The 22,097-nt window shown below is 54.3% G+C and overlaps 2 protein-coding genes across 7 annotated transcripts in view; both read left to right on the top strand.

The window, feature by feature from the left end:
- Positions 1-832: 832 nt before the first annotated feature.
- On the top strand, positions 833-3,620 carry SFTPC (surfactant protein C). Of its 2 annotated transcripts, XM_025463160.3 has the most exons (6): positions 833-991; positions 1,692-1,850; positions 2,243-2,365; positions 2,619-2,729; positions 3,087-3,237; positions 3,413-3,620. In XM_025463160.3, exons 1-5 carry the CDS (start codon positions 923-925, stop codon positions 3,225-3,227), a joined length of 603 nt encoding a protein of 200 aa, XP_025318945.1. In that variant the 5' UTR covers positions 833-922; the 3' UTR covers positions 3,228-3,237; positions 3,413-3,620. The 2 variants fall into 2 exon arrangements, with proteins under 2 accessions (XP_025318945.1, XP_025318946.1); XM_025463161.3 differs by lacking the exon at positions 1,692-1,850 and having other exon boundaries at positions 871-991.
- An 837-nt stretch (positions 3,621-4,457) lies between these two features.
- Positions 4,458-22,097, top strand: part of BMP1 (bone morphogenetic protein 1) — a 43,720-nt gene continuing 26,080 nt past the window's right edge. The window contains exons 1-8 of one of the 5 annotated variants that reach the window (XM_049100947.1): positions 4,458-4,727; positions 11,871-11,984; positions 14,068-14,268; positions 14,443-14,560; positions 14,885-15,063; positions 15,786-15,891; positions 17,396-17,520; positions 18,074-18,189. In XM_049100947.1, coding sequence (XP_048956904.1) covers positions 4,574-4,727; positions 11,871-11,984; positions 14,068-14,268; positions 14,443-14,560; positions 14,885-15,063; positions 15,786-15,891; positions 17,396-17,520; positions 18,074-18,189 — 1,113 coding nt within the window. In that variant the 5' untranslated portion in view covers positions 4,458-4,573. Of the gene's footprint in view, positions 4,728-11,870; positions 11,985-14,067; positions 14,269-14,442; positions 14,561-14,847; positions 15,064-15,785; positions 15,892-17,395; positions 17,521-18,073; positions 18,190-22,097 lie in introns of those variants that run through there. The other 4 variants (XM_025463152.3, XM_025463149.3, XM_025463150.3 and 1 more) reach the window with 4 other exon arrangements.

Genomic DNA, 22,097 nt, shown 5'->3' with positions numbered 1-22,097 from the left:
GATTAACCCCTGCAAAAGCCCTCCTTGCCACATCAAGATGATCCTTACTGAAACAGAGCAGATCGTTCCCAAACCGGAAGAGGAGGTTGCATAGATGAGAAAGATATCCCACAAGAAGCTGGAGAAACAGCAATGTATGGCCTGGGAATAAATTCAGCATGAAATGGATGCAAATAAAAGTAAAAGCAGGGGGAAAGGCCTTTAGCTTACAAACCAGCCCATAGCAGAGAATGAAAAACCACATATTGGTAGATAAAAACCTATAGCCAGAGGGGACAGAGTCTTCAGGATCAGGAAAAGAATGACTGAGGCAAGTCTGAGGTTAGGTAGCAGATGTGTGGGAGGAGGCCAGGCAGGTGGCATACTGGAAGTGAAAATGTGAGGCTCTTCAAGAAATGGCCATGATGAACCCCCACACTGATGCCAAAGCACCACCTGCCTTCAGCTGTGCCCCCCTGGGCTTGCAGGCACTGCCTCCTCACTCCTCTCCCTGGAGCTCATCCTAGACACAGGGAAAATTCTGTCGGGAAGTGTGCTGGACTCCACATTGGGTCAGACCCCTGACTGCCTGAGAGGTTCAACCTGGCAGAAGAACAGGGAAAGCCACAAAACTGCAGGGGCAGGTGCCAGCAAGAAAGGCGGCCAATGCCAGGAAGACACCTACGGAGAGAGGTGCAGATTGCCCAAGGGCAAATTTGCTCAGTGCACCCAGCTTTGCTCTCACCGAGGCCAAGTGGACTCATGTGCCAGGGCCGAGGGTCCTCAGGCGCTCTTGAGCTGGCTTATCAGGACCTCAGTTCTGGAGGGCCAGGAACAAACAGGTTTCAAAGTCAAGGGCTTGGCTGGCAGAAGGAGACTGGGTCCTTCACTTCTGTCCCCTCTCCCTACCGGCGTATATAAGAGCCTAGGTCCCATTTGGGAGATGAGAGGGGAAGGTGCCTGCAGCAAGATGGATGTGGGCAGCAAGGAGGTCTTGATCGAGAGCCCGCCGGTGAGTATGACTGTGTGTGTGTATATGTCGGTGAGCTGGGCTTTGCCTCATCCAACCCCCCTCAGCCTGTTTCTTCATCCAACTTCATCTACTTAATTAACCTAGGACTGTGCTAAGTTAGGGCAGGGACACCAACCACTAAGTCCCTTGGGGAGATGGACATGGCAACCAATCATTCCAACATGGGGGGCCGAGAGGCACAACAGTGGTCAGTGCAAAGGGCTGCAGAGAGCACCGAGTAAGCAGCTGCCGTGTGGGAAGTCACAGGAAGCTTCACAGAGAAAATGACATTTGAGCTGGCTCCAGAAGAATAGGTAGGAGCTCACTAGGTGGAGGAGGCAAGCATTGGCAGGAAGAAGGGGTAGCGTGTGTAAAGGCAGGGAGGTGTGAGAGAGCACAGATTATTTGGGGGAATAGAAAGGGATGGGAATGGCCGGGGTGCCAGGGGTCCAGAGGAAACAGCAAGAGACGAGTCTGGTGAGGCAGGCTCCCTTGGGTCTCTCCATGCTAGACTACACGTCTAAGCATTTCTGGTGGAATCCAGGCCACCTCCTCCAAGAAGCCTTCTCTGTTCTCAGCCCTCCTCTGCACATCCATAGCATTGGTGTCCAGCTGTGGGAGGGTGCCCCGCTTGTGCAGGGAGAGGAGGGACCATCCTCACGACCTCATACCTGTTTCCCTGCCTGCCCCACCATGTCAGGACTACTCAGCAGCTCCCCGGGGCCGGTTGGGCATCCCCTGCTTCCCTTCGTCCCTCAAACGCCTGCTCATCATCGTAGTAGTGATAGTCCTTGTGGTCGTGGTGATTGTCGGCGCTCTGCTAATGGGTCTTCACATGAGCCAGAAACACACTGAGATGGTGAGCAGGCCTAGAATGGAGTGGGCTGTGGGTACAGAACCTGTGAAACAGAGGGGCTTGGGGTGGGCTTGGCAGATAGGGAAGTGTTTGATGGGAATGGAGAGGAGGAGGCAGGGGGTGCCTTGAGAAAGGACAGAAGCAGGAGCCAGGTAGCAACCGGGGCTTGGGCTTTTCCACCAGGCTTGTGGCTGGCATGGCCGCCTGTTCCTTCCAGCATCCTGTCCCACCCAGCCTGTCTGAGCTCTCAGAGAAGACGGGATTGCATTTTAGTAAAGAGGGCTAAAAAAAAAAAAAAAAAAAAAAAAAAAAAGAGGGCTGAGGGTGGAGGTAGGCACCGAAGGGATGTGTGGGGAAAGAGAAATACCAGGCCACCACCCTATGACTTCCTCCAGGTCCTAGAGATGAGCATGGGGGGGCCAGAAGCCCAGCAGCGCCTGGCCCTGCAGGAGCGTGTGGGCACCACTGCCACCTTCTCCATTGGCTCCACTGGCATCGTAGTGTATGACTACCAGCGGGTGGGTACACCTGGACCTCTCAACCCTGGGGACGGGGGCCAATGACAAGCCTTTGCTGGACCCACAGAGCTGTGTCACTTCATGCACACCCATCTCTCCCCGGTTCCTAGTCCCTTTGCCTCCCCAGGCTGAGCCCCAGATTCCAATATGACTCTCCCGGGTGCCTAGCCCAGAGGAAGATGGCCCAGGCTCAGGGTTAGGGAGTGAGCAAGGCGGGTCCTTCCTGAATGAACTCTGGGGTTCGTGTACTCAGCTCCTGATTGCCTATAAGCCAGCCCCGGGAACCTGTTGCTACATCATGAAGATGACTCCAGAGAACATCCCAAGTCTTGAGGCTCTCACTAGAAAGTTTCAGGACTTCCAGGTAGGTGTGTGAGTGAGAAGAGGTGGGTCGTCCCCTTCCCAGGGCTGCCGGGAGGAGCATCTGAGGAGGACAGCAATTTGTCACCTGTAAAGCGCTGCTCCCTGTGGGCTGCCAGGTGAGTGCCCTCTCTAGACTCACCTGTACCACCCCTTCCCTACCTGTGCCAGCCTGCTGGCCTCAGCTGAACCTCACCACCTGGGGGCTTCTGACTCCAGCACAGCCCCTCTTTACTGGTGAAGAAAGCAAGACTTTTATAAGGCCCAGAGAGATGGCCTGACACGCCCAAGGTCCCACCGTAAGGACCACAGGTGAGACAGAAACTCCGTTCCCAGGCTCCAAATCAGGTGCTCTTTCTAGGTCAAGCCAGCGGTGTCTACCTCTAAGCTGGGACAGGAGGAGGGCCATGATGCTGGCTCAGCATCCCCTGGGGATCCCCTGGACTTCCTGGGCACCACAGTGAGCACCCTGTGTGGTGAGGTGCCCCTCTTCTACATCTAGGACCCCTCAGGTGAGCAGGTGTGACCTGGGCAGGACTGCCCCACCTTGCCATGTCAGCTGACCCGGAACTGGGGAACCCACTAAGCCAGATCATCTAGGGAGCTCTGGGGAGGGAAGGGTCATACACTTCCCTGTCCCCCGGCCCCTCCCCCTCACCTGATAAACTGTGTTTCTTTGCTCCTCAGGACCCACGGAGGCCCCAGGTGAGGAGGGAAGATCCACGCTCAAAGGGTCTTTGGCAGAGACGCGGGAAGCTGCTCCTGCCCACACCACGGGGACCAGCGCTGGCGAAATGGGAGCTGTGGGGAGAGGTGGGAGCGGGCAGGAGCTGCGGCTCCTGGGCACACGGGGCTCCGACCACGAAAGAATAAAGCAACCTGATTGAAAAATAAAGGGTGCGGCTCTTCCATCCTCCAGGCCCTCGCCCTCGGTCCCGCCCTCGGTGGGGCCCGCGCGGGGAGGGTGGGGCCCGGGGTGGGGGGCGCGCAGGGGCTCCCCCTTCCCCCTCCCCCTCCGCCCAGGCTTGCTGCGGGACCGGGGGCCGCGGCCAGGGACCGGGCAATCCACGGGCTCGAGGCGCCCTCCAGTGGTGTCTCCCGAGGGAGGAGGAGAGACAGAGACAGCCAGAGACCGCAAGAGAGCGAGAGAGACGAGGACGGCGAGGGCAGAGACCGAGGGACGCGGGCGGAGACGCGCGGCCGAGACCCAGGGCACGCGGCGGGCGGCAGCGGCAGCGGCGCGGCGACCCCACAGCGCGCCCCGCCGCCGGGAGGGGGCCGGCCCGGAGCCCGCGCACGGGCCGCCGCTAGAGGGCACCCCGCGGGAGCGGCCGTCGGCCCGGCACCCCGGGGCCCCGCGCCCCCTCCCCGGCCCCGCGGCCCGCGCCCCGGGAGCGCCCGCGCCCCCTCCCCGCCGTCCGCGCCGTCCCCGCCCCCGGCTGGCGCGCCGCCCGGCCCGGCCGAGCGCCGTCCCGGACCCGAGGGGGCCGAGCTCCGGGCGAAAACCCGCCCTCCAGCGAGCTCATTTCCCTAAAAAGGGGGGGGAGCGGGAGGGAGGAGAGAAGGAAAGAGGAAAAGACGGGAAGGGAGCGGAGAAGGCTGGAGGCGCGGGCAGAGAGGGCCGGGGAGCCGGGCCGGAGAGGGGGCGGGAGACAGGAAGGGGGGGCGAGGACCGGGAGGGGAGAGGTAGGGACGCGCACGGGGGGGCAGGCGGGGAGGGAGCGCGCGGGCGAGCGCAGGGGAGCGCCCTCCCCTCGCCGCCAGTCCTCCGCTTCCCCTCTCGCCGGCTCCCGCGTCCGGGCGCGACCCGCCGCCGCCACCGCGCCCGCCGCCGCCGCGCCCTCCAGCATGCCCGGCGTGGCCCGCCTGCCGCTGCCGCTGCTGCTCTGGCTGCTGCTGCTCCCGCGCCCCGGCCGGCCGCTCGACTTGGCCGACTACACCTATGACCTGGGGGAGGAGGACGACTCGGAGCCCGTCAACTACAAAGACCCCTGCAAGGCGGGTAGGCGCCCCCCCCACCCCGCGGGCCGGCGGGGCGCGGGGGGCCGGGGCGCGGGGGCCGGGGCGCAGGGGCCGGGGCGCGGGCGGGCGCCGCGGGGAGGCGCGGGCTGCTTAGGGTTCGCGCTTGGGGGAGGACGGTCCAGTGTGGGAAGCCGGGAGCTGCCTGGTTGGCAATGCAGTGGGGAACAAAAGAAAGAGGGAGAGAGGGAGGGGGGAGTTTGGGGGACTTTAGGACTGAAGTTTCGCTGCTATTCGTGGAAGCTGCTGCCACTGCCTTCTCTTCCGAGAGGGTTCCTGGGGAAGGTTCCTTGGGTCCAGGCTTTTCCTCCTGCAGGAAACTTTTCTGGCCAGACTCCCGTGTGTGTGTGTGTGTGTGTGTGTGTGTGTGTGTGTGTGTGTTCGCGCGCGTGCCCGCGCCTGACTTTTCCCTTCTCCCCCATCGTGGGCTCCAGGACGTTGGTGTTTTCCAGCCTGTCTGGGCTGCCCCCAGGCTGCACATCTGTCTGCCACGGGGTGCGGGAGGCCTGGGTCTCCCAGGGGCGAGTCTCCCGAGGCCCCCACCCAGCCCAAGTGAAACAAGAAAGTTTTCCAAGGAATCCTCTGATGTCATGCTCCCTGGGTATCCCATGGTTCTCCCCACCCCCACCACCCGCACCAAACGGCATTCTTCTGGCACAGAGGAGACAGCTGTCAAAGTTAGAGAAGCCAGCCAGGGAGGGGGGTTACCTCTGCCCTTATGCGCCAGAGGTACCTACCAAGGCCAAGTTGCGGTGGAAAGGGGGATAACAGAGAATTCAAATACTGTGTATCAGCTCTCTTAGTCCACAGACATTGGAGGCTAATTAGCTGAGCTCAGGGCCCCCGGAGTGTGTGTTTGTGTGTGTTCTTTGTCCATGAAGACCCAATATAACCCTTTCACTCCCACTGGGCCCAGAGGGGTCTTGCCCCTGGAGTGACCAGATGGCCAGGCACTCAGGCCATTTGCCTAATCAGATGACCCTGAACAGGCTGCCTGGGACAAGAGAACACACAGGGCATAAGGTATCAGAACCTTTCCTCAACTTCCTGCCTCTGATTTCAGCCTGTCTCCAAATAGCCAGGGCCAGGGGTAGTGACCCAGTCCCTAGAGTTCTAGGAATGCCTGTATGTGGCATAAGGGGTGGGGTCACTGTGGTCCTGACCTTGGGCTCCCCCACTCTTTTGGGTGGATGGATCACAGCCAGCTCCAAAATAGGGAGACCCTTCTTCCAGTGGGAGGAGGAAAAGCCAGATCTCTCAGCCCTTCTCCACCCTTGCTGGGCTGTGGATAAAGCAGACGTTAGCCATCATCTTTCTCCTTGGGCTTGGGGTGGGCACGAGGCTAAGTGGATGGAGCTTGGGCTTTGGAGGCAGGCAGACCTAAGCTGTCAATCCTAGACCTACAACTCATTAGCTCTACTGCCTGGGGAATGTTAATTATCATCTCTGAACTTTGCTTTTCTTACCTGTAAATGGAACTGATAATATGTCTCTCTGTAGAGTTGGTGGTGAGGATTAAATATGAGAACATATATAAAACACTTACTAGAGATGAATGCAAAGTAAGCACTTAGTAAGTGTTTGCTCTCTTGCCTGTTTGTTTTCTGTGCCTCACACACTCCATTTTTTTCTGAGGGAATGGGCTTGGTTTTCAGGAAAAGGGAGTGTCTCCCTGTCCCTGTCCTTGGGTCACTTATTCATTCAGCTGATCTAGATGTACGGAATGCTAACAGTATGTGCCAGGCCCTGGGTTTGATGTTATGGGGGATACAGAAGAGGGTAAGGCATGGCCCCTGCCCTCAAAGAGCTTCCAGTCCAGGAGGGGTACAAGACACATGGGGATGTGACCGACCGTGCCAACCAAGATGCATTCTGTGCCACCTTGGAGGGAAAGGACTTAAAGGCTCCCGGAGCCTCCGGCCCCTCTGCAGTCCTAGTGGTGGTGGTGGCAGAGAACCAGTGATCACAGCGGGCTGGGAAGGTTTGGGGGTTCCTCATGGCAGAGGAAAGGCCCGGAAGAATGGGAAGGAAATCAATCTGATGTGTTTCACCACTGGATGGATTTGGAGTGATTTTTGGAGGAGGCAGCAGGAGGCTGAGGGCTCGATCCCCAGTCTCAGATTTCATGCTAGGGTGGGGCTGGCTGAGTTGGAACTTCAAACACAAGTTCTGGAGAAAGCTCTGCACCGGGGTGAAGTGAGGCTGGTGGGGAGCTGGGCCAGGCCAGGGGGTGGCCGAGAGGGCCCCAGAGCCTGACAAGGCCAAGACTCAGGGTCAGATTAGGCCTCCCTCCTGGGTGTGACTGGTGCCCTCAGGCCTACTTCTGCCCTGACTCCCTGAGACCCCACATCAACATCCTCAAGCCTCAAGTCCCCAGGTTCTTTTCTCTGTGTTGTTGTGTCCTCTCACCTCCTCTGAGCGCTGACATCCATATGCTAGACGTGATGGTGCCTGCCTTTACCTCCTCTGGATGCACCTGATATACCTGCTTACCCCTGCTCCCTGGACCTTTTCCAGCTCTCTCCTCTTCTCCTTGCACACAGAGGACCAAGAATGTAAGCCCCTGTTGACTCCTCTGGCTCACCTTTCAAGATAACCAGGCTCCTAAATTTGAGATTATCTCCTGCAGTTACTGTCAGAGTTAGGGCAAAATTGAGGGCAGTAAGGCAAAATTAAGACCCTTGGTACCCTGGAGAGTTTCCTGGATCTTCTGGGCAACACTAGAACAATAGGCGGGAAGCAAGAGTTGATTTATGTGTGTGCTGGGGGCTGGTTCCCCCAAGTTTGCACTCTGGTGTGCACACTCTCACGTTCACATGCAAGCTCTTACTCTCCACCACCCCCTCTCCTTCTCTCCCCCTTGCCCAGGGAGATCGCGAGTCAGCCCTGATTTCTTGTATGTTTGGATGCCAAACCATCAAGGAGGGCCTTCCCTGAGATTCTCAGCTCTCTGTGGCTGCCCCACAACACTTGGCAGTGACCTTCAGGGCTCTGGGAGAGACCCAATTGCTCCCATAGGCAGAGAAGCTCATGGGGACTGCCCTTGAATCAGTGAGGATCTTACTTTGGCCTCAGCTGACAGCTCTGAGGTTTGCTTTAAGGCATGAGGTGGGGTAGGAGCTTACCGACCCTCATCACTGTCCCCATCCCAGGGGCCTTGTGGCCTAGGTTTGGACCTCAGGGGGCCTCAGCCATAAGGTCTGGAGATTGAGAAGCAATCCCTTCTCTTACTGGACCACATTCTCCCTCCAGACACTCTGAATGAGTCACCCACCCACCTATGCCCCTGCTCCCTGAGTCACCTTCTCTTTTAGGTGCCCTAAGGGAGGTGGAAAAGACTTAGAATCTCCCTGGGCTCCAGATACAGGGGGACCAATGGGACTATCCAGAAAGAAGGAACTCTCAGGAATTCTAGTTTCTCCAGAGATCTTGGGAGAAGACACTGGGGGAGGATGAGGAGGGAGTAGAATGTGTCACTCAGGCCACTAAGGGCCTTTTAAGGATATCCAGGAGAGTCAGCTAATCTGTCTGTCTGTCTGTCTCTCTCTCCACCCTCCATTCATTTCTAAGCGTGCCCTTCTTTGGAGGGTATGGTGTGTGAAATGTGTACATGCAATTATTTGTGTGTTTGAATGCACTAGGGCTACAGAGAAGTAGTCAAGAGAGTGTTTGGGCACATTTGTGGGTGTACCCCTGCTTTATGGGTAAGTGCATCCACCTGTGCACACAGGTACTCCTGAGTATATGCAAGAGTGTGCACAAGTACACACCTGTGTAGAAACATACAGCTGTGATTAAACACAGGTACATGTTTGTGGGAGCTTAAGCGTGTTCTCCCCCAGCTAGAAGCTTGCATTTGTGTGATGGGGTATGCGTATGTCCTGTACACACGGCATTGGGGTTCCATCACACTAGTGAGTTCCTCTCCTGCTCCCCAGAAGGGGATGCCTGGCCATGCACCAGGGGAGGAGACTCCAGAGTCAAGAGGCCTACCTGGAGAATGGGAACATGGCATCCACTTTGCTCTTTTCTTTCCTCTCCTGCTCCCAGCCTGGCTATGAAGCGGCCATGAGGGCTCCTGGCTGGTTTACAGCCAGAAAACAAAACAAACTTTTGATCCTGTGTTGAAAACAACTACTACCCTGACCCTGACCCCAGGGCTTCCTTCCGGGTAATGGGGCGGGGTGAGGGGGGGGGGTGTCCTGGACTCTCCAGCATCCAGATTCCCTAGCTTCCACATGAGAGAATCCCAAATGGGCAGGGCCTCCAGCCTCAGCTCCTGGCCAGAAGGCTCTCCTGCTCCCTGCACCTCCCCGCCCCCCCCCCCCCCCCCCCCCCCGTGTCTCCCCAACCCCCACTCTGTTCCCACACATTCTTCAGCCATGACATCCCCACCACAGGACTCCCTCTCGGCAGAAGAGCTCTGTGGCCAGCCTAGGGCCTGTCCCGCCTTCTGCTTGCCCTGTTCCCCCCCTTCCCCCCACACACTGCCCTGGTCTCCCAAGCCGGCACAGTTCTGTGGCCTCTGTACTTGGAATTCGAGGTTCAGCTTCTGAGCACTCTGGGGCTTCACTCAGCCAGGAGGCCAATGTCAGTGAACCGATATGCCCTTGGAAAGTAGAGAGCTGATCTTGAGCTTACAGGGCTGTTACCGGGGTAGTATTAACAGTGGCCATTTAGTGAGTGCTTACTGTGCTCCAGGCTGGGTGCTGGGTGCTTTATTTACAGGCCTTATTTCAGGCAGTCATCCTGGGAGACAGATGCTATTGTTAGCTCCTTTTTATGTAGGAGAAGATTGAAGTTTGAAGAGTTGATATGACTTGTCAGCTAATAGTAGCCAAGCTAGGATTCAAAGCCAGGCCTGTCTGCCTGCAGAGATTTTGCTTTTTGCTGTAATGCCCAAAGATGAGTCTAAATGTCCAGCCACATATGTATATGATGGTGTCCATGGGTGTGGGCACATGAGCCTGGAGGTGCCAGGGTCTGTGCAAAGGTGTAAAGTATGGGAAGGTGTGAGGGTATTCATGTGGCATGTGTGTGCCTCTATGAATGCTAGCGTGGAGGAGCCAAACACTGCCTTCTTGGAGTGTACCTCTCACCCCGTGACATTTATGTCATTTATGTGTCATCTAAGAAACATCTGGTGATGTCCAATCAGTTGCTAAGGCCAAGGCGAAGCCCACCAATGGTGATGGTTTACGGAAAAGAATCTTTCTCATGTGGTAGAAGACATTCTGGGCCACTTGACATTCTGGTGACCTTGGGCAAGTCATTTCCCTTCTTAGGCCCATGTTTTCTGATCTCTAAAGTCAGGAAAGTGGACTGGAATCTAGCTACTCTCGAACTCTCTCTTGAAGGGTTTGTAATTGCACACTCCTAGGCAAGTACACATGTGGCATATGACTTAACAAGCATGCCCTTAGTGGGCCAGGATTAAATGAATTTGTTAATATGAAAACATTCTGTCAACTGGGAAGGACCACATGGATTTCAACATTTACATAAGGTGTCATTATTGCTACCATTACTGCTTAATGGGTTTGGAGCTTGCAGTTTGCCTGTGGGTGTTGGAGCTTGTGCACGTGTATTTTTTAGAACTGCCTGTGACTGTATTGGGGTGTGTGTGTGTGTGTGTGTGTGCGTATGTGTGTGTGTCTGCATGTCTGTTTTTGTCTGTTTACAAAATGGGTTCTACAGCGGTAATGCACTTGAGTATATTGGGTGCCAAACTGGGAATCAGGAGGCCTGAGTTACAATTCCAGCATCTCTAACGACTAGCAATGTGGGAGACCATTTCCCTTCCAGCCTTAGTTCCCATATCTGTAAAATGGAATTTGGCCTGGATAACTAGAGGGACCCCCATGTTCTGTCAATCCGGATCTATGTTGCATCAGAGTATGTGTCTATGGGCATGTGTCTGCAGGGCCAAAGAATATGGATAGAATACTTCACCCAGACAAACATTCTGGAGTGCCTTCCACCTGCGAGGGCAGGCACTCGCTTGCTTGGGTGGGGGGGCGGGGTATCTCTGTGACTCAAGCAGAGTCTGTGTTTGAGGGCATGGCTGTGGATGTCACCATGTGTCTGTTTCTGTATGATGAAGTATGTGTGTGTCTGTGTGTGTCCACCCAACAGGCCATCTGGGGAGGAGAAACCTGTGTGCAAGGCGTCAAGGTTAAAACAATTTGTGTAATGCTGCCGCCAGGCCTGTGTAGCATTTGGGATGAGAAGCAGATGTTGCCATGGGTGGAGCTTCAGGGAAGCTTCGGAGCTCCACCTCCATCCAACTCAGCCTCCCGCCTCCCCCAGCCCAGCCAGCATGAAGCTGCTCTGAGCTCCTTCTAGAGCGTTCACTCTGTAGAGCTGACTCTACAAAAGCTTGCTCCCAACAGGCAGGCAGATTGTTTAGCCCTTCTTCCCCAAAAACATCTCTCCCCAGGCCCAGAAATCAAAATGGCCTTTTCAGGGGGCTTTTCCCTGCCCCAGGCCTTTCTTCCTCCAGAGAGGGGACCCTGAGCCTCAGAATAGAGGTCACTTGAGTACGGTTCAACTTCTTCCTCTAGCTGGGCAGCTCCTGTTACGTCCTGGTTTCCCCAATATGCCTATCTGCTCCAGTTTTTATTCACATCCTCCCCTCGATCTAATTGAAATGGCATTTGTTGAGTGAATACCACATGTTCAGCACAGCTTTATGATTATAGCACCACAGAGCAGACACTTTATTATCTGACCCCCTTCTGTTTTCTTCATAGCACTCATCACCATCTGGAATTCTCGAGTTCAGTGTTTGTTTACTTATGTGTCATTGAAGGTTAGCTCTGTGCAAGCAGGGACCTCTTCTATCTTGCTAATCACTCGAGTGGTACCTGGTCCACAGAAGGGGCTCACTAAATATTTGCTGCTGAGTGATAGGAAAGGTGACACGACTGTGTCTTCCTCTGGTAGGGGGTGGGTATCAGCTTGGCTGGATTCCCAACTCCAAAGTGATCCTCAAAGCCAGTCCACCGCTCCCTTCTTCCTCAGAAGGCATTTGAAGACTAACGTTGCCACGGGGGTGCCCATGGGGTTGAGACTGTCAGTACTGGGTGGAAGGATTAACTCCCCCGGCCTCTTCTTTTCTCTCTAGCTGCCTTCCTTGGGGACATTGCCCTGGATGAGGAGGACCTGACAGCCTTCCAGGTGCAGCAGGTTGCGGATCTCAGGCAGCGTACAACCCACAGGTCTTCCATCAAAACTGCAGGTACACTGGGTACAGGCTGGCCTTCCTATGTCCCAGAAATGGGTTCCAGAATTGGAGAAACAAGGAATCTCCCTGTTTCCCAGCCAGGCTTTCTCAGGACAGAGGCTATGAGCTTGAACCCAGCATAATGGCTTATCTTCTCTGGGGATATCTTTATCCCTTCCCCAGAGAAGTAACAAGTATAGACAAACCCAGGAACTAAGAACTGAGATTCTTTTTGCTTACAGTTTATGAGGTACTCTCAAAAGCATTATCTAACTTAACTGTCCCCCACCACCTTCAAAGGTAGATGTCAGGACAACTCCTGCATTGCACATAAAAAAATTAAGACTCACAGTGGTCACACTATTCATTCAAGATCACATAGCTGGTCAGTGGCAGAGCTTGGAAAGGAACCCAAGCCTTCTTACTCCAAATCTGAGGCTCTTTGCTCAACACCCCAATCCCTCCTGGCTTCTTCTCGTGCTCCCACTTTGCAAGCTTTTATGTATCTTTCGAAGCCCATCTCCAGAGCTTCTGTGGTGAAACCCTTGGTCATCATCCAGGCATGGTTGTACCTCCATTTGTTCTCTCTCTCTCTCTGCTCTCTGTTTACCACATTACTATCTTACTCGGCAAAGCACATTTCAATGATTTTTTAAACTATGTCTATCCTTCCAATTAGACCCAAAGCTTTTTAAGGTCAGGGATGCGTCCTTCTTATCTCTAGGTGTGGCCTAAGGAATGGGCAACCTACCTGGCACTTGTGAATGGGTGAGACAACAGGAGGAATCAGGGCATGGGCTGGTTCAGTTCTCTCCAGCCTTATCACTGCTCTGGAACATGGGGCTGCCTACAGGTAATGCCCCATTGCCAAGGATGGGGATTCTCACCTAGAGCCCATTCTGCACACATTCTGCTGGTACCAGGCAATTGTCCTGTCTAGCACGAGGGAGGATCCTGGCATGCACAACCATGGAGTAAAGGTCAAACTACCCCACAGAACAGTTGGCATTGGAGGGTGACATGGTGGCCTGATAACTAGCAAGGCTTATTTGGCCTGAGAGGGGATGAGCAGACATGGTACAAGCAGAATGGAGGAGCTGGAGCACCTGGGCCTGCCACAAACCCACCAGGTGACTTTGGGCAAATCTTTGGCCTTAGTTTCCTCATCTGTCAAATATACACAGTGGCACTTGCCCAGTGCATCCCAGAGAGCTACTAGTCCACATGAGAACATGTGTTTGGGAACACTTAAAGACATCAAGTTCTGTATGCTCCACAAGGAAGAAGCTTTATTAGGTGAGAAGGGAACATTTCCTAGTACCAACCCCCTATAGTTCCTCGGAAATGAGTATACTATGGTTCTCTTTTTCATTTATGGTCAATTCTTGCTGTCCATGGTAGTTATGAATAGAGCTATAGAATAACCTTGTTCTATAAAGTCACCGCGACCACTGAATTAACAAATACTGAGCCATTCATCACTCCTAGGAGAAATACCATGCTCAGTTCCCGCTAGCGTCTTGTCATAACATTTTCATCAACTGATCAGCAGGTAACCCTGTCTTATGTGTGTTTCCATTTAAAGACCCCTTATTTAATACATAGTTGATTCGTTAACATTGAACTATGGCCAGCAGCACTATGACTCATGACCGAGTGAAGCTTATGTAACACACATGTATTTTCTCCATAAGGCACATCAAATCCTTCTAGCACTTAGGAACACCAGACAGCACTGCAGTGCTTCAGCTCTGTCAGGGCGGTAGGGAGTCCATGTTAAGCAGCAATATCACCAAGAAAAAGCCCCCAAATGCAAAAAAATAAAAATAAAAAAAGTGGCACTAAATAGACTACGAAAAAGATGCTTGTTTACAGTATGACAGCTGAAACAAGAAGGCAAAGCATCACCTTGTTCCACCTCGGCTGGGTATGTGGATGACTCATACTTTTCCCTGCTCTGTGCATGTCAGCGAATAAGCATCAAAGAGCTGAGGGTATAGATTTGGGGGTTACAAATAAATGTTAGTGAGTGGGCGAATATGGAATCCTCCCCAAAATGAGGATCGATTATAATCTGTTTCCCCTTCCTCCCCTTCAGTCACTTACTACTATTGTGGTCGTCTTCCAACACCAGGAAACTCTTCTGCCTTCAACTGCCAGAGCACTAGTGGGCAGCTGCAGAGGAGAAGCCGCGGGAGATGGAGAAGCAGGTCCCGGAGCCGGCGGGCAGCAACATCCAGACCAGAGCGGGTGTGGCCCGATGGGGTCATCCCCTTTGTTATTGGGGGAAACTTCACTGGTGAGTGTGATGCTGAAGCTGCCTCTGGGCCTGGCCGCGGGACAGCCGGGTTGTGCATAGTGGTACGAGTGGTGCCTTCTGCCTATCTCTGCAAGGAGAGGCTGACACCCTAGCAATGGGTGGAGATGGGCGCCCTTGGACACTGTGACCACCTGGCCCCCTTTGTCCTGGCAGGCAGCCAGAGGGCGGTCTTCCGGCAAGCCATGAGGCACTGGGAGAAGCATACCTGTGTCACCTTCCTGGAGCGCACTGATGAGGACAGCTATATTGTCTTCACCTACAGACCCTGCGGGTGAGCAGGGGCCCCTGGGCGCAGCACCATCTGCCATCACCCCAACCCATATCCTGCCCTGGGCACTGCTGCTGCCCCGACGTGGCCTGACACACTGCGCCCTCTGTCTCTCCTCCACTCCCTCCCCCACCCCCCATCCTGGGGCATCTCCCCAGGAACCACCCCGGTTGTGGCCATGACCCCTGCACACAGCCTGGGCATTCTGCGCTCAGATCCCTCCCCACGCGCCTCACTGCCCCGCCCCCCTGGCAGCCTCGCCCGGCCCCTGAGTGGATGCACTCCCCCAGCTCGGGACCGCCCCCCTGAGCTGGCCCCGCCCTCCAGGTGCTGCTCCTACGTGGGTCGCCGTGGCGGGGGCCCACAGGCCATCTCCATCGGCAAGAACTGTGACAAGTTCGGCATTGTTGTCCATGAGCTGGGCCACGTCATCGGCTTCTGGCACGAGCATACGCGGCCGGACCGGGACCGCCACGTGTCCATCGTGCGTGAAAACATCCAGCCAGGTAGCACCTTGACCTTGACACCTGCCCCAGCCGGCCCTCCAGGGCCTCGGGTGGGGGTGGGAGCTGCTGCCTGGAGCCCTCACTCTTGGTCAGTCCACTTAGTGGGCAGCCCTTTGCCCAAGGCCCAAGTTGGTCCCTGACTTGGGGCAGCTTTACCCTGCCCGGAGCAGCTCTGAGACCACTGATCAGTTGTGGAGCTGCTTGGGGGGCTGGGAGAGGCCTGGTCCTGGACACAGAAGCCACCCGGCCTGGGGTGGGGGAGGCAGGCAGGGAATTGGCACATTCCCATGCCGCCTCAGCCTTTCTGTTCACTTTCCCCGGTCTTCTGCCCTCTGCCTGGTCTCTCCTCTAAGGGTTTTTTCTTTCTTGTTTTTCCTGGCTGCCTCTCCCCTCCCTCCTCTGCTTCTTTCCTCCCTCCCCAGGCCTCCTCCATGCTTCCCTGCTTTCCTCTCCCTGTGGTTCTAGAAATGGGTGCTTCCTTTCCATACTCCCTGAGCCTTCCCTCCAGCCAGTCCTCGTTGACCCTGCCCCTCTGCTGGACAGACTCTTCTAGAGACCCGCCCCTACCCCCCAGGCTTCCCTTGGCTGCTCCCTGGACCCTCAGGTAGGGGGGCACCTCTCAAGTACAGGGAGGACCCCACTCCCCACCCTGAAAAGGTGGCACTGCATCCCACACAGACCCACCCCTCCCACCCCCCACACCTTTTTCCTGGTCTTCGCAGGGCAGGAGTATAACTTCTTGAAGATGGAGCTGCAGGAGGTGGAGTCCCTGGGGGAGACCTATGATTTCGACAGTATCATGCACTATGCCCGGAACACGTTCTCCAGGTGAGAGATAGGGCCTGGCCTCCTCCTCAGGGGCAGCCCAGTCCTGCCCTCTGTGGGCCATTCTCTTTGGGCCTCTCACTTGGCACTGTGCTGCCCTTCTGGGGCACTCACCAAGGATAAGAGTGGGCTTCTGGGTGGCTGCAGCCCCTAAGCAGAGGACCTGTGGGAGCTACTGCCCTGCTATCCCCTTCCATGGTGGGTCCGTGGCATGGCCTGGACTCACGAAGGTTAATACCATGTACTCCGAGGGCACCTGGCCCAGGGGATTGAAATCCAGTTACTTTGCCGGGCATATATAGATATATATATATGCCATGGCTGCAGAACCATATCAGCCCAAGGAAGCTAATCTTTTTCCTCATCTGTGCACCAAAAGAGGCACAGTTTTCTAATTGGGGGCATCCTTTCTCATCGGTCTGCCTTTTTATAACTGGCTGATTCGTACAAAGGTTGGTTCCTTCCCTAGACTAGCCTCTCTCCCTTGCGCACAAGCCCACACACATTTCCTCCTTTTCCTGGGCCCACGTTCCCAGAAATCATAGCCAGAACCCCCAGAGGTAGCGGTCCAGCCTCCGCACCCACAGCTTTTCCTCAGCAGAGTGTAGGAACTGGCCCCTCCTTCCTCCTCCTCAGGCTCCCTTCCCAGGCTGGCCTTTCCCATGCCTACCTCTCTCCTCACTCTCTGTCTGCTTCCTGCTCTGTCCCACAAACAGTGGCCCTCCTTGGTCTCCCTGCCTCCAGACTGAGGGCACAGAGACCCAGGAATGATGGTGAGGTCATCCTGCCCGCCCCCCACCCCCATCCCACAGCCACAGACCTCCCCTGGAAGCTTCCCACCACATCCCACCCTACCCCCTGCCGAGTTCCACCCAGCTGGGTGTGAGTCAGGGGCCCTGGGGAGGTGAAGAGCGGCCTGCTTCCCCTCGGTGCTGCCCCTCCCAGATGGGAACACCCAGGACTTAGCAAGCAGGAACTGGGGATGGGGGAACAGGAGACACTGATAGATCGGGAGTTGTGGTGCTGTCCCCAGGATCTGGTCTGGCCACAGTAGAACTTGTCAAAAGCAGCCTGTGCCAGGAGGATGAAGCGTTGGCCCTGTTAGTCCTAGGAGAAGTTCTATCACAGCTGAACCAGCATTAGGAGTCACAGAAGCAGGGGCTGGATGAGGCTGGACACAAGTTCACTCAGGGTCCCAAGCTGTTCTGAGGCTGGGGACGGGACCCAGACTGATCCGGAGCACCAGGTGGCCAGGGCATGTGGAGCCTGTGTCCCTGACCTCTCAGAGTATTCTTGGGGCTCCCCCAGGCTCCAGCAGTGTGGCTGCCACGGAGCAGGGTGGCAGCTGGTCAGTGGGCAGCATAATGACAGGGTGAGCTATCTCCACCCGTCCCTGACCCTACTGAGGAATGTCTGGGCTCTGGCAGGGTCATGACCTTGGGTACACACAGGCACCCCACCCCTCCTTCCATCAGACTCTCACCCAGGATGGGCTTTTCCTCCTCAGGGGCATCTTCCTGGACACCATTGTTCCCAAGTATGAGGTCAACGGGGTGAAACCTCCCATTGGCCAAAGGACCCGGCTCAGCAAGGGGGACATTGCCCAGGCCCGCAAGCTCTACAAGTGCCCAGGTCTGGATGGGACAGGGAGGTGGGGAGGACAGAGCCCGAGGCAGACAGTGGCCAGGGCCTGGGGCTGAGGAGGTTAAAGCTGTAACTCTTAAAGAAGGCCAGAGGCTGCCTGGTGATGGAGGTGTGGGCACCCAGGCAGGGGCAGTGTTCTAGTTAAGAACCAAACCAGGGCTGGGATCAGGAGGTGGTGAGATGCTGAGCCCCACACACCTTCCAGGGACCTGGGAGAATAGGGAGCAGGGGCAGTAAAGAGGACCAGCAGAGCATTTCCCAGGGAGTGAGGTAGGGTGAGGCCATCAAAGGAGCTTGACCTTAACTCTGGACTGTGTTGCCTTGACATCCTGCAGCACTAGGCCAGAGAGGTCAGATAGTGTGAGCTTCTCTGTGAGAGGCAGGGAGCAGACCTTAAATGGACGGGACCATCCCAGACTCCCCCTCTCCTCAGCCGTTCTTCTGTCCCCCAAAGAATGCCAGGGATCAGGGAGGGAAGCCAGAAGGTTGGGGGGATTGGGTGTCTGCAGCCAGTAGTTGAGTCATTTCCTTTTGTTGACAGCCTGCGGAGAGACCCTACAGGACAGCACAGGCAACTTCTCCTCCCCCGAGTACCCCAATGGCTACTCTGCCCACATGCACTGCGTCTGGCGCATCTCAGTCACGCCTGGGGAGAAGGTAACCATGCATGCCCGCCTCTGCCAGGACCCCAGAGCACGAGAGCATAGTCGACTATGTGGAGATGTGGGGAACATAGACCCACTCACCCCACAAGAAAGGGAGCATTACCTTGAGGAGGGCTTTCCACCAGGAGTTGTAAAGGAAGGCTGGCCCACACAGAGTGCTTGCTACCCCAAGGGCACTTTTCCAAGTGCTCCTCAGATTCACCCACAGGGTTTTCATGTCGAATCCTGACCTCTCACCCACCCCTGGACTTTCCATGTCCTTCCATGCCTCTTGATCATTTCCAAGAATCAACTTTAACACTTTATTTCCCTCGACTGGTACATGGTACTTAATGTACTATAATGCAGTCTGGAGCCCAGCTAGATTTTATTCCTGATCACAGTGTTCATTCCAGCAGCTCACAAGACCATTTGGAATCCGATTCCACCATTCAGCAGGTAGCCATCCCTTTCTCTGTCCCGAGATCTTGATAAGCATGTCTTCTGGGTCTTCAGAACCTGGTCTTTTCTTTTTTTTTTTTTTTTTTTTAAGATTTTACTTATTTATTCATGAGATTGAGAGAGAGAGAGAGAGAGAGAGAGAGAGAGGCAGAGACACAGGCAGAGGGAGAAGCAGGCTCCATGCAGGGAGCCTGATGTGGGACTTGATCCTGGGACTCCAAGATCATGCCCTGGGCTGAAGGCAGCGGTAAGCCACTGAGCCATCCGGGCTGCACGGAACCTGGTCTTTGATCAAAACATTGAATATGACACGAATCAAAGCAGATCCAAGATCCCTTTCAGAGCTGACACAGTTCATCTGCAGACTTTGGGCAGAGTTATTCCTGGCTATGACACCACTTAATGTCACTACCATCCAGCCACAAGTCACTACCTTGTTGACTGGGAAGTGAGCTTCTCAGACCACGCCTTTGTTGTCTTTATTATCCCTGGTACAGAAAGTAGCAGGGATAAAGGCTGAGTATGTAGACAGATTGCCTTACCAAATCAAACCTACTGTTCCACCAGTTGGTAAAACGCCTTTTAAAAAGGAAATGATGTTTGTCTGATGTGCATTGTTTCAAGTGAACCCAAACTAGTTCCTATTAATCAAGTATCTCTTTTCTAAATGGCGGCAGACCATCTGTTTAATTGGAGATTGACATTCAACTCCGTGGTTTGCAATTCCCAGAATTCCTTCCAAGCCCTCTTTCCAACACGCGCGTGTGCGCGCACACGCACACCCCTTTCGAAAATTGGCAAAGCTTTTGTTCTGAGTTCTCAAGATTACAGACACTGATCACATCTGTAAGTTATTTGAGTGTCCTCTGATGTCATTTTTGAGCCTAGAGGCAAAAGCCGGTTTAAAGAGGTGCTCATTGACTCTCCTCCAATATGATGCAGTTTCCATTTCCTTTCCAACTGTGCCTATTTTATTTTTTGTGATTTGAATATCATTCTCATTTGTGCTAGACTTCTATTGAGGATTGAGTAATTCCATTACCTCTCTCAGTTAACATTCTTTTTCCCTCAAAAGTGAACCCATCCCCTCCTTGTTCTTTTTTTTTTTTTTTAATTCAGAATCAAACTTAAAAATTTCTGTCCTTTTTCCTGTCTTGTTCTGACCATGTCCTGGCCTCCTTCATCCTCTGCCGAAGGTGTCCACTACTGTAGCCTTTTGGAGATCTCACAGCAGATAACAACAACAACAAAAAACTCCCAACAGCTAACAATTATTGAGCACAGGATCAGCCAGGCATGTGTTAAATTCTTTATGTGTTATGTGTTGTAATTAACACAAGGGCATTTTAGGCCAGTGCTAATGTTATCTTCATTTTGCATATGAGAGAACAAACTTGGAAAACTTAAGGAACTTGACCAAGAAAACAGATTATGACACAAAACTCCGTGATTGCAATACTGTGTATTCTAAAGCCCTGACCCATAGCAACAATTGCTAAAGCGCCTGTCCACAGACGTGTGTGACCACTACTCACCCAGCACTGGAGGATGGAAAGTCCTGGCCCCGAGGAACATAGAGTAGGGTAGAGCATTGCTGTCCTTCCTATTCAGAAGATTTGCTGGGTCAGCAGGGATATGGCAACTTGGTCAGGATCAGTTTCTTTCCCTGTGCTTCCAAGCTGGAGTGGGCTGGCCCTAATCTCTTGTAGACACATGGCCTGGTCCCAGGAGGCTCTCTGTGCCTTGGGCCTGTTCCTCCACCTCTCCCAGGAGACTCCCCATCTTTTTTCAGAGGCCTGCCTGGAGCTCCAGGGAGAAAAGGAAGCTACAGAGAAAGATTCCAGATCCATCAGTGTGTGGTTGCAGAAATAGAAAAAGTAAAACTCACAGTCCTAGATGAAATTGTAGAGTTGTAAGTGAGTTGAAGATGGACCCCTGGGGGCAGAAGCCCTTTAAGGGCTTACAGACCTTGGGGAGCCAGGGAAGATGGCATCATGACATCACAGCAGCCATTCTTTGCTGTGTACCCATTATGTACCAGGCATAAGTAAAGTAGCAGGCATCTTGGGTGCATGACCTCGTTATTCCTCACATCAGTTTTGTGGCACCAGTGCTATCATCTCTTCTGTATAGATGAGGATGTCGAGGCTCAGAGGGCCTGAGTAAATCTGCCCAAGTTTACACAGACAGTGGTGGTGGAACCAGCGTTCAGTTCCAGGACTGTCCGACTCCAAAGTCTACGCTCTTTCAACAGTCACCCTTGAGTAAACCTGCCTGCATTTGTGGGTGCAATTGGATGTCTCTTCTGTGCTGAGAGGTTGTTTCTCCCTGCTCTCAACTTCGATTATGGCCAGGAGTTCAAGTGACACGTAAATTTTTTCTTAGACAGTTGTGTAAGGATATGTCAGACAAGAAAGAGCCACTTTGGAAGGCTTCTTTTAGGGCCCTCACGTCTCTATACTGTGCGTCATTAGCAGCTGTCCCAGAGAGGACTTACAGTGTTTCCCAAGCAACGGAGCCAGCTCCTTATGAGCAGGAAAGTAATTTCAGGAGACCACGGTCTATTGTTGCAGAGGAGCCAAGAAGATAAGAGCTGAAAATGTCTTTTGGATCCAGCAGTGTCCACCCTCACTCCCATCCCTGCCTTCTGATAGCCTGCCTGTTCTTCAGGATCCAACCCACATCCCGCCTCCCCTGGAATGCCTTCCTCAACCCCCACCTCCCGTTCCACAGCTGGGCAGAAACAAGCCCTCCCTGCCCTGCAGGGCCCGGGCCGGACCCTCCCTGGAGTCCCTGCTTCCCCGTGCTGAAGGGCGCGGGGCTCTCAGGGTGAAGGGAAAGCTGACCCTCATTCTTTGCACAGCTGTTGGGCAGAATTGAGCGGCAGGCCTAGGGAGGCCACATAGAGTGGTGGTTAAGGATGGAAGTGTAAGAGCCAGAGTGCCTGGGTCTGACTCAGGTCTGCTGTGCTGTTTACTGCATGTACGATCTCCAGGAAGTTGCTTAACCACTCTGCCTCCCTCATGTGTAAAGTGGGCCTATGCTGGTAGTGACTCCTCATGGGGCTGATGATTCGAGGATTAGATGAGTTAATGGATGTGAAGTGACTAGAGCAGCGCCTAGCTCGTGGTGGGGGTTCAATCAATGCTAGCTATTATTATCATTCTGCAGTCTTTTTTCCTTAAGATTTTATTGATTGAGAGAGAGAGAGAGAGAGAGAGCACCAGGAAGGGGGAAGGGCAGAGGGAGAGGGAGAAGCAGACTCCCCACTGATTGGGGAGCCCAACCCAGGGCTCCATCCCAGGATCCTGAGATCATGACCGGAGCTGAAAGCACATGCTTCACCAGCTGAGCCACCCAGGCACCCCATCATTCTGTAGTCTTAATCTTTTTTTTTTCTTTTAGTCTTAATCTATTAATTGAGTAATCCCTGGTCCTCTTCCCTGGGTTTCCCATCCG

This window comes from Canis lupus, chromosome 25 (genome assembly GCF_003254725.2).
Source record: "Canis lupus dingo isolate Sandy chromosome 25, ASM325472v2, whole genome shotgun sequence".
In the NCBI taxonomy this organism is placed as follows: domain Eukaryota; kingdom Metazoa; phylum Chordata; class Mammalia; order Carnivora; family Canidae; genus Canis; species Canis lupus.
This window is presented reverse-complemented; position numbering and strand designations above follow the sequence as displayed.